This window comes from Triticum aestivum, chromosome 6B, assembly GCF_018294505.1.
Source record: "Triticum aestivum cultivar Chinese Spring chromosome 6B, IWGSC CS RefSeq v2.1, whole genome shotgun sequence".
NCBI classification, from domain to species: Eukaryota; Viridiplantae; Streptophyta; class Magnoliopsida; order Poales; family Poaceae; genus Triticum; species Triticum aestivum.
This window is the reverse complement of record NC_057810.1, coordinates 189,551,024-189,562,864: the sequence shown is the minus strand read 5'-3', so window position 1 is coordinate 189,562,864 and position 11,841 is coordinate 189,551,024. Positions and strand designations below refer to the sequence as shown.

General features: G+C 45.6%; 1 protein-coding gene across 1 annotated transcript; it reads right to left on the bottom strand.

The window, feature by feature from the left end:
* Positions 1 to 4,044: 4,044 nt before the first annotated feature.
* Positions 4,045 to 4,614, bottom strand: LOC123133928 (uncharacterized). Its single transcript, XM_044553310.1, has 2 exons — positions 4,471 to 4,614; positions 4,045 to 4,356 (listed from the first exon to the last, which is right to left on the bottom strand). The coding sequence occupies exons 1-2, from the start codon at positions 4,541 to 4,543 to the stop codon at positions 4,112 to 4,114; spliced, it is 318 nt and encodes a 105-aa protein (XP_044409245.1). The 5' UTR covers positions 4,544 to 4,614; the 3' UTR covers positions 4,045 to 4,111.
* Between the last annotated feature and the right edge of the window lie 7,227 nt (positions 4,615 to 11,841).

Below are 11,841 nucleotides of genomic sequence, written 5' to 3'. Positions count from 1 at the left end.
TTTGCCGCGCCCCTCAAAATTTTTGCGGGCGGGGGCGGAACGCGGGGTCTGATCGGATAGGTTTTTTCGCCCCGACCCGTATTTTGACGGTTATTTTACGGGTTGGGACGGGATGAGGGGTCTGCTAAAGTTGCTCTTAGACGAGTGATTTGATCAGTGGGTTCAGGGTGCGTAGGCTGAGTGGTATTTATGCACCTAGGACTAGGGGTAGGAGGAGAGAATATATACATAAGTATAGGATAAGTAGAAAGAGGTGCTCTATCCACGCGGTGTTTTGACTTCTAGATGTATATACACCCATTGTCTAAATACATATTTTGAAAAACCCTTTGTTATGCCATCTTGACGGTTGAGAATTCTTCAAATTTGGAATGCCAAAGATGGCACACCCACTGAAGATGTCGCCCCTACCTAAGCTACTACTCCTACGTGGCAAGAAATGGCAAGGGCGCTCTCACAAGTCCGAACGATGTAGATCATGGCATGATATTAGGGGAATTTCAGTTCGTATACTGCTTGTTCAAAGCCTGCTAAGCGACACATTTTACCGATAACTTACGACTGGATCATTTATCGTGGTGGTCTGGACGGCCACCACTTTGCCAGCTTATTACAAATATGTATATCAACTTAAGGGACAAGTTTTTTCGAATGGAGGGAGTATTATATAGTCTTAGCAATACCGTGATTTTATCGTGATAACTTGCGACAGGATCATCTATCGTGGTGGTTTAGACGGCTGTATCACTTATCGTGATTTTTAACGTATATTAAATTCTTTTTTTCTTGTACTTAACAATAAGCTGCTTTCTTAGCAATACAGTGTGCTTTGCGGAAGCGGACTAGGAGCAGTAGGCGACGCAGCCCTCCTAAATCTCGTCCGTCGACTTTCTCGCTCAGGATTCGGGGTAATTTTTAGGAAATGATATGTAATATATGAATATGCGTCCCACGCATATGCAGTAACATAGGTACATGTGCTGCGCTATTTACTACTCCCTCCATTTTTATTTGCTTTGTATATTAAAGTTGACTAAAGTCAAACTTCGTAAAGTTTTATCAAGTTTATAGAAAAGAATATAAATACTTACAATAACAAATCTATATGATGCAAAAGTATGTTCAATAATGAACTAATGGTATTGATTTGTAATTGTGCATGTTAATATTTTTTTCTATAAACTTTGTTAAAGTTTATAAAGCTTGACTTTAACCAAAGCTAATATGCGGAGTAAATAAAAGCGGAGGAAGTACATCTGGACCGCGAACATGATACACAGTGCTCTGTTGTGGTGTGCATACAAAGTCAATAGTCCTAATTATTGAGACTAGTGTTTGCATGCAAGAAAAGTTAATGTGTTGTCTTTCCTCTGCTAACGCAGGTACTCTCCCTCTGTTTTTTAGTCTGCATATAAAATTTGGCTAAAGTTTGACTAACTTTATATTAAAAATATCAACATTCACAATGTGAAATCAATATTAATAGATGCATCATGAAATTAATTTGCATACTATATGGTTTTAGTATTGTAGATGTTGATATTTTTTATATATACTTGGTCAAACTTTGTCTAGTTTGACTTCGAGTAAATCTTATATGCGAAGTATGAAGAAATGGAGGGAGTATGTTAGAGTATGACGCGGCTCAATAAAGAAAGCAAAAAATGCTGCTCGCAGTGTAATTATGTCAATTCCTCTTTGTTGGAGCATGAAGATGAACGATTAGATGCGGCTACACTGTAGTGGTAAACCTGAGAATGTGACTAATAATGTAGCTTTTTAGAGAAGGAAAAGTTTTCAGATTAGTATAATTAAATTGTCTAAAATTATTATCATCAAGTTTTGGGGTTTTCATTAAAAAAACACAAAGATAATTTCATGAAATTTGTACCTTGAATTTTCCAGGATTGGAATTCTCTTTTTCTATTTTAAATTTTAACAATTATGAAATCCACTATTTTAATTATCCCAGAATAAGATTCTCAGCTTTCATAGAAGACACATAACTTGATTGAAAATGGTATTGTAGGTTTAAAACTGATACAGAAACATAAATTTGTGAAATATATTTTCAAAGTTAAGATAATATTGCACTTTGAAAACTTGGTACAGACTGAACATCAGATGTGTTATACTGTTATCTGATGCAAAACGTAGGGTTCCCTAAAATTCGCATGCATGTAGGGCCGATGTTCTTGGTGGGCTTCTATCTTCTCTCCTCATGTTCTTGATGGGCTTCTATCTTCTCTCCCCATGTTCTTGATGGGCTTCTATCTTCTCTTGGGGGGGGGGGGGGGGGGGGGCATGCGGGGTTTGATAAGCACAAGGGTGCTTTCTATTGGAATACGTCGGGTAACAAACACAAATATAGGTTGGTGAAGTGGAAACAGATTTGCAGGCCCAAGAATCTTGGGGGGTTGGGCATTATTGACACCTTGATTATGAACAAGTGCTTTATCATCAAGTGGTGGTGGAAGATCATGACTACGTCTGAGAATCCTTTGTGGCTCAATATTCTCAAAACCAAATACTTCCCTGTTTCTAGCCCCATGTTTGCTTCCTCGGCGGGCGGCTCTCAATTTTGGAAAGATCTCATCAAAGTTCGCCCAGTATTTCAATCCATGGTTAAATTTGGGGTCCGTAATGGCAAGTCCACCCGTTTTTGGCTGGATTGGTGGTGTGTGGTTTCCCCCCTAGTGGTTTCCTTCCCAGTTCTTTTTTCATACTGTCCGGACCCGGAGATCTCTATCTTTGAGCTCTCCGATAATAACTGGGACCTGGCCCTTTGGCGTTCTCTGTCTCCTGAAGAGTTGGATGACTGGCAACGTCTGGTTGCCTGCATCCCCACGCTCTCGGAGGGGGGGGGGGGATTCGGTGGCCTGGCCCTACTCTACCTCCGGGCGTTTTTCTGCCAAGTCCTTATATGCTAAGCTCGTCTCTGGTACTCCTACTACTAAGTTTAAGATGATTTGACGGGCCCGGATTCCTCCTAAGGTCAAGATCTTTCTGTGGCAAGCCTACAGAGGGAGGTTGCCCGCAGCTGATCAGATTCGTAAACATAATGGACCTGGGTTCGATAGGTGTGTGCTTTGTGGGGATCTCGAAGACACGAATCACATTTTTTCCAATGTGTCCTGGCAAAGTTCGCCTGGTATTTTATCAGGTCCTGGCTTCATGTGACCTGGAGTCCCTCCTCCTTCTCGGACCTTGAGATCTTGGCCTCCGGTCTAGCTGGGGTCTCTAAACAGGTGTTCTGGGTGGGATCCGCGGCCATTTGCTGGTCGTTGTGGACCACTAGGAACAAGTTCACTATTGAACACTCTTTTCCTGCTAAACATGTTGACTGCTTATTTAAAACTTGCATGTTCTTGCAGCAGTGGAGATTATTGACTAAGGAGGTCGACCGCGAGGCTTTTGATGTGATGACTTCCAAGATTCGAGCTACTGCTTCTTCATTCTCGCAATACCAGTCTGGCGGCTAGAGGAACTTGGTGGTCCCTTTTGTCGGCTTGGTCTTCCTATCTTGGCCCGCGTGCCATTTGTTGGCCTGGGCGCCATGTACGTCTTGTTTCTCAAATTCTCTTTTTGTGTCGTTGTTACTCTTATGTCTGTCCTATGGTGAATGCTGCCTCGTGGCTTTATTTATAAAGTCGAGCTGATGCCTTAATTTTCTCTAAAAAAATGTAGGGCCGATGTTAGTCCAGCCAGACACATCTAGATGCATTTATTCCGAGTCAAAGATCATTAAGAGTATGGAAGAATACATATCATTTACCTCTCTAAAAATCATACATCAAATTAAACTCATTAATACATGCATACTAATATAGTGATACAGATCGCTATGTTTATTTAATGGTGAGATATCGGGGGTGAGCCCGCAAGTGCTCTTAGCCATTTTCGGTGCTTTTCTCATTATTGCTTCGAGATAGATAATGTCAAAAAACATCTTACATTACGTCATATAGATGGAGTATCTTTTTTCACAGAGTGGCAATCAAGATGAATAGATGACCACAGTAAAATATAATGATGGCGTTCGTTTATTCACGATCTGAAGTGGAGCTCGATCAGAGCAGTACATAATAATTCTCATGCATGCATGGCTAGGTCATGCGTGAAGACGGTGGTCGGATGGTGGCGGCGCGGTCACTGTCTGCTGCTTGTGGTAGCGGCGGCGGAGGGCGGCGGGGTCGTACCAGCAGTAGCATCCCATGCCGTGTATGAGGCTGCAGCGGCCGTGGATGTGGCCGAAGTGCTTGCAGCAGCGCATGCAGTTGCCCGTCTTGTAGCACTTCCCGATGCACCACGGCGTGTACATGTCGTGCACCGGCTTCCCCTCCACCGCCACCCCAACTAAACTCACATGATCGAGAACTTCAAATGAGATGAATCCACGCGAAAATCCCAAGAAAATCTGAATCAAATTCATAACAGCTGGGGTCGATTTGATCGATGGTTTTTACTTACAGGAGGCGATGATGAGCATGGCCAGGATCAGCAATGGGGCGAGCTGCTTCTTCTTCCTCTGGCACATCTCCATTGCCAGCTAGTTACCCTGATTAGACGAGTGATTTGATTAGTGGGTTCTGGGTGCATAGGCTGAGTGGTATTTATGCACCCAGGACTAGGAGGATAGCATACAAACGTAAAAGAAAAGGTGGATTGTTGAGCCCATGTTGACGGTTGAGAATTCTTCAGATTTGGAATGCCAAGGATGGCACACCGGCCCACTGAACATGTCGCCCCTATCTAAGCTACGTATGTGGCAAGAAATGGAAAGGGCGCTCTCACAAGCAAGTCTGGATAATATAGATCATGACATGGTACTGGAAGAATTTTGAATCATATGGTACATGTTCAGAGCCTGCTACGCAACCCACTTTTCAAATAACTGATGACAGACTTTTTTTAAATCTTTGAAGCCGTGCCATTATTGGCAGCAACTTAAGATAAATCTTCGAACATCGCCACGGAACTTGTAAGTGACAGCGGGCTGGTCCAAATGGGTGCATCCCTCGCCAGGCAATCCGGGCACACAAGCCTCTGTAGCCGGTCGACTCGGTGTCCATGGAAACATTGGTACTGGACTGGTGGCCACCGCCAATCCAGTGTCATGCCCGGCCTATCCACTAGCCCACAGCTGTGTGGTAGAATATCTCTTTGAGGTTGGTCCCACATGAAAGTCAAAGGAGACAAGGCTACATATACAGGAAGGAAGGCACGGAAGGAGGCAGGGAATGAATAAAGGGAAATGTTTACAATCGGCACACCGGCCGAATGCCCAGCCGGTCGCGTCCACGCGCGTGCGCTCCCAGCCATTTAAGGTCTGACACGTAAGTGTGGGGGCCCACCTTATCTTCTATCCTCTCTCTCTCACGCGCGTCCACCTCTTTTTCTCCATTCTTCTCTCTCTCACGCACCCATATCTCTTTCTCTGTACTTTTCTCTCTCCCACCGCGGACATGGTTTCGGGCGTTCTCCTCGTCGGCGGTCTCTTACCGAGCGCCACCGCCGTGGGCCTCCATCAGCGACCCTCCTCCGATCAACCTTGTCTCAACGTGGTGGAGCTGACGGGCGATGTGAATGAGCCTTACTGGAAAAACCTGCAACCTCGATGTGAGATGCTGGAAAGCTGCGACCGAACCTCGTCAGCGCTGGAGAAGACGCACCCTCAAACTCCCATGGTGCTACAATTGGCACCCACCGTTGCTGGAACGGTGGTCTCCATTTGCTACAACCGGCGGCGCCAAAAAAAGTTGGAATAGTTGGGAATGCGAGCTGCATTTGTGTTGATTTTTGCTGGAACTATGCTTGATTTTTGTTGGAACTGGAGTCAACTTTTGCTACATCTACCACGGCGATGTTGGTCGAGACAGCGGTGATGTTTTTTTTGCTGCAACCGTGTTTGAATTTTACTGGAGCCGGAGACAACTTTTGCTACAATCCACCATGGTGGTGTTGGTCACGGCGGCGGCGAAGTTTTGTTTTGCTTTAACCGTTTCAGAGTTTGCTACTAGCGGAGGTGTCATTTGCTACTACTAGAGCTTCAATGGCGACGATGTTGAGGCTGCGATGGCGAGGTTGCAACGGCGAGGCTACAGCGAGAAGGTTGCAAGCTGCAACAGCGAGGCTGCTACCGGCGACGACGAGGCTACGATGGTAAGGTTGCAAGCTCCAACGACGAGGCTGCTACCCGACGACGGCGAGGCTACGACGGCAAGGTTGCAACCTGCAATGGTGAGGCTGCTACCCGACGACGACGGGTGGGTCTGCGTCCACGGAAGCATTCCATGGTGCAACCACAGAATGTGGATGCTGCAACCGCGTGCAGTGGTGCGTCGATCGGCGACGACGTGGCTGCAACGGCGCAGGGTAGCTCGGCAAGTTTTTTGACCATGTCCGTTGAACGTGGTCGGGGATGCTACCACCGGCGATTGGTTTTGCTACAACCAAGAAAAACAAAGCTGCAACAGGTGACCATGGGAGTTGCATGCTAGCAGCGACGGCCGACGTCGAACTGCAACCGGCGGCGACGAGATCCGATGCGAACGCGAGAGGAGGGGGCAGTTGAGGAGCGGAAGACCAGTCAGAGCGAGAGGGGGGCGGAGGAGCTGCAGGTGAGGAGGAGCGAGGGGAAAAAGAAGGAGAGATGCATACGGTGAGGCTGTGGGGGAATATCGAACGGTGAGGCTGTACGCAATCGTGCGGCTGCAGGCTGACCGACCCAAATTTGAGCCGATGCGCCGGCGCCCAGTAGTCGCTATGAATAAATCGTCTTAAACCTTCTCGTCCTCTGCTCTCGTTCCTCTTCCCTTGCTATTATTGTATCTCATCTCCTCTTCGCTAATTCCTTATCCCAAATTCCCTTGTATCTTTCAGATTTGTATCAAATATTGGTGTTGATCAGTCTATTTGTCCCATCTCTGTATTGGGTCGTGACAATTTGGTAATCAGAGCCAGTTGATCCACTCAAAAATTCCATTGCCCAGTGATTTTTGTCCGCTCAATTGGTAACATCCATCGCATCTGTTGCGGCTTCTTCCGATAGGCTGCTCGAAATCCATCGCTGGGTTCGATCCTCGGCAACAGTCGCGATGGCGCCGACCCAACCATCTGCCTAGACCGCCATGTTCTCTCCACCATGGTCGTGAACACCGACGAACTGAAGGTGCTGCTCGCGTGCCTCCTCACCGGGTTCAGTGAGGCTATAACTACCAAAGACAAGCGCCTGGGAGCGCAGCTCGTCTTCAACGAGCAAATCCACCATGATTTGCAGAAGCAAATTGACCCCACCCGGTCGGATGTGGATGACATCCGCAAGGCGGCCTCAGCGATGTCTCCGGCGGGGTCGCCCATGTTGGACCTGTCGCGTTCACCCGCAGTAGCGGCATCGCTCCATCCTCACCATGGCTCCACCTCATATGCGCGGTTGGTGACAGACTGTTGGGGAACATAGTAATTTCAAAAAAATTCCTACGTACACGCAAGATCATGGTGATGGCATAGCAACGAGAGGGGAGAGTGTCCATCCACGTACCCTCGTAGACCGTAAGCGGAAGCATTATGAAAACGTGGTTGATGTAGTCGTACGTCTTCACGATCCGACCGATCCAAGCACCGAACGTACGGCACCTCCGAGTTCAGCACACGTTCAGCTCGATGATGATCCCCGGGCTCCGATCCAGCAAAGCTTCGGGGATGAGTTCCGTCAGCACGACGGCATGGTGACGATGATGATGCTCTACCGGCGCAGGGCTTCTCCTAAACTCCGCGACAATATGACCGAGGTGGAATATGGTGGAGGGGGGCACCGCACACGGCTAAGGAACGATCCGTAGATCAACTTGTGTGTTATGGGGTGTCCCCCTGCCCCGTATATAAAGGAGGGAGGGGGAGGTGCGGCTGGCCCCTTTGGGGTGCGCCTGGAGGAGTCCTACTCCCACCGGGAGTAGGACTTCCCCCTCTTGCCTTGGTGGAGAAGGAAAGGGGGGAGGGGAAAGAGGAAAGGGGGGCGCCGCCCCCCCCCCTTCCTTGTCCTATTCGGACTAGGGGGGAGGGGGCGCGCGGCCTGCCCTGGCCGGTCCTCCTCTTCTCCCTCATGGCCCACTAAGGCCCATTAACCCCCGGGAGGGTTCCGGTAACCCCTGGGTGTTCCGGTAAAATCCCGATTTCACCCGAAACCTTTCCAATGTCCAAACATAGGCTTCCAATATATCAATCTTTATGTCTCGACCATTTCGAGACTCCTCGTCATGTCCGTGATCACATCCGGGACTCCGAACAAACATCGGTACATCAAAACTTATAAACTCATAATAAAACTGTCATCATAACGTTAAGCGTGCGGACCCTACGGGTTTGAGAACTATGTAGACATGACCTAGAACCATTCTCGGTCAATAACCAATAGCGGGACCTGGATGCCCATATTGGTTCCTACATATTCTACGAAGATCTTTATCGGTCAAACCGCATAACAATATACGTTGTTCCCTTTGTCATCGGTATGTTACTTGCCCGAGATTTGATCGTCGGTATCCAATACATAGTTCAATCTCGTTATCGGCAAGTCTCTTTACTCGTTCTGTAATGCATCATCCCATAACCAATTCATTTGGTCACATTGCTTGCAAGGCTTATAATGATGTGCATTACCGAGAGGGCCCAGAGATACCTCTCCGACAATCGGAGTGACAAAACCTAATCTCGAAATACGCCAACTCAACATGTACCTTCGGAGACACCTGTAGTACTCCTGTATAATCACCCAGTTACGTTGTGACGTTTGGTAGTACCCAAAGTGTTCCTCCGGTAAACGGGAGTTGCATATTTCTCATAGTTACAGGAACATGTATAAGTCATGAAGAAAGCAATAGCAGTATACTAAACGATCAAGTGCTAGGCTAACGGAATGGGTCATGTCAATCACATCATTCTTCTAATGATGTGATCCCATTAATCAAATGACAACACATGTCTATGGTTAGGAAACATAACCATCTTTGATTAATGAGCTAGTCAAGTAGAGGCATACTAGTGACTATATGTTTGTCTATGTATTCACACATGTATCATGTTTCCGGTTAATACAATTCTAGCATGAATAATAAACATTTATCATGATATGAGGAAATAAATAATAACTTTATTATTGCCTCTAGGGCATATTTCCTTCAGTCTCCCACTTGCACTAGAGTCAATAATCTAGATTACATAGTAATGATTCTAACACCCATGGAGTCTTGGTGTTGATCATGTTTTGCTCGTGAGAGAGGCTTAGTCAATGGGTCTGCAACATTCAGATCCGTATGTATTTTGAAAATCTCTATGTCTCCCACTTGGACTTGGTCCCGAATGGAATTGAAGCGTCTCTTGATGTGCTTGGTCCTCTTGTGAAATCTGAATTCCTTTGCCAAAGCAATTGCGCCAGTATTGTCACAGAAGATCTTCATTGGTCCCGATGCACTAGATATGACACCTAGATCAGTAATGAACTCCTTCATCCAGACTCCTTCATTTTCTGCTTCAGAAGCAGCTATGTACTCCGCTTCACATGTAGATTCCGCCACGACGCTTTTGTTTAGAACTGCACCAACTTACAGCTCCACCGTTTAATAAAAACACGTATCCGGTTTGCGATTTAGAATCGTCCGGATCAGTGTCAAAGCTTGCATCAACGTAACCATTTACGACTAGCTCTTTGTCACCTCCATATACGAGAAACATATCCTTAGTCCTTTTCAGGTATTTCAGGATGTTCTTGACCGCTGTCCAGTGATCCACTCCTGGATTAGTTTGGTACCTTCCTGCCAAGCTTATTGCTAAGCATACGTCAGGTCTAGTACACAGCATTGCATACATGATAGAGCCTATGGCTGAAGCATAGGGAACATCTTTCATTTTCTCTCTATCTTCTGCTGTGGTCGGGCATTGAGTTTGACTCAACTTCACACCTTGTAGCACAGGCAAGAAACCTTTCTTTGCCTGATCCATTTTGAACTTTTTCAAAATTTTGTCAAGGTATGTGCTTTGTGAAAGTCCTATTAAGCGTCTTGATCTATCTCTATAGATCTTGATGCCCAATATGTAAGCAGCTTTACCGAGGTCTTTCATTGAAAAACTTTTATTCAAGTATCCCTTTATGCTATCCAGAAATTCTATATCATTTCCAATTAATAATATGTCATCTACATATAAAATCAGAAATGCTACAGAGCTCCCACTCACTTTCTTGTAAATACAGGCTTCTCCAAAAGTCTGTATAAAACCATATGCTTTGATCACACTATCAAAGCGTTTATTCCAACTCCGAGATGCTTGCACCAGTCCATAAATGGACCGCTGGAGCTTGCACACTTTGTTAGCACCTTTTGGATCAACAAAACCTTCTGGTTGCATCATATACAACTCTTATTCCAGAAATTCATTCAAGAATGCAGTTTTGACATCCATTTGCCAAATTTCATAATCATGAAATGCAGCAATAGCTAACATGATTCGGACAGACTTAAGCATCGCTACGGGTGAGAAAGTCTCATCGTAGTCAACCCCTTGAACTTGTCGAAAACCTTTCGCAACAAGTCGAGCTTTATAGACAGTTATATTACCATCAGCGTCAGTCTTCTTCTTAAAGATCCATTTATTCTCAATGGCTTGCCGATCATCGGGCAAGTCAACCAAAGTCCATACTTTGTTTTTGTACATGGATCCCATCTCAGATTTCATGGCCTCTAGCCATTTTGCGGAATCTGGGCTCATCATCGCTTCCTCATAGTTCGTAGGTTCATCATGGTCAAGTAACATGACTTCTAGAATAGGATTACCGTATCACTCTGGTGCGGATCTTACTCTGGTAGACCTACGAGGTTCAGTAGAAACTTGATCTGAAGTTTCATGATCAATATCATCAGCTTCCTCACTAGTTGGTGTAGTTGTCACAGGAACCGGTTCTTGTGATGAACTACTTTCCAACAAGGGAGTAGATACAGTTATCTCATCAAGTTCTACTTTCCTCCCACTCACTTCTTTCGAGAGAAACTCCTTCTCTAGAAAGGATCCGATTTTAGCAACGAAAATCTTGCCCTCAGATCTATGATAGAAGGTGTACCCAATAGTCTCTTTTGGGTATCCTATGAAGACACATTTCTCCGATTTGGGTTCGAGCTTATCTGGTTGAAGTTTCTTCACATAAGCATCGCAGCCCCAAACTTTAAGAAACGACAACTTTGGTTTCTTGCCAAACCACAGTTCATAAGGTGTTGTCTCAACGGATTTTGATGATGCCCTATTTAACGTGAATGCGGCCGTCTCTAAAGCATAACCCCAAAACGATAGCGGTAAATCAGTAAGAGACATCATAGATCGCACCATATCTAGTAAAGTACGATTACGACGTTCAGACACACCATTTCGTTGTGGTGTTCCGGGTGGCGTGAGTTGCGAAACTATTCCGCATTGTTTCAAGTGTAGACCAAACTCGTAACTCAAATATTCTCCTCCACGATCAGATCGTAGAAACTTTATTTTCTTGTTACGATGATTTTCCACTTCACTCTGAAATTCTTTGAACTTTTCAAATGTTTCAGACTTGTGTTTCATTAAGTAGATATACCCATATCTGCTCAAATCATCTGTGAAGGTGAGAAAATAACGATACCCGCCGTGAGCCTCAATATTCATTGGACCACAAACATCAGTATGTATGATCTCCAACAAATCAGTTGCTCGCTCCATAGTTCCGGAGAACGGCGTTTTAGTCATCTTGCCCATGAGGCACGGTTCGCAAGTACCAAGTGATTCATAATCAAGTGGTTCCAAAAGCCCATCAGTATGGAGTTT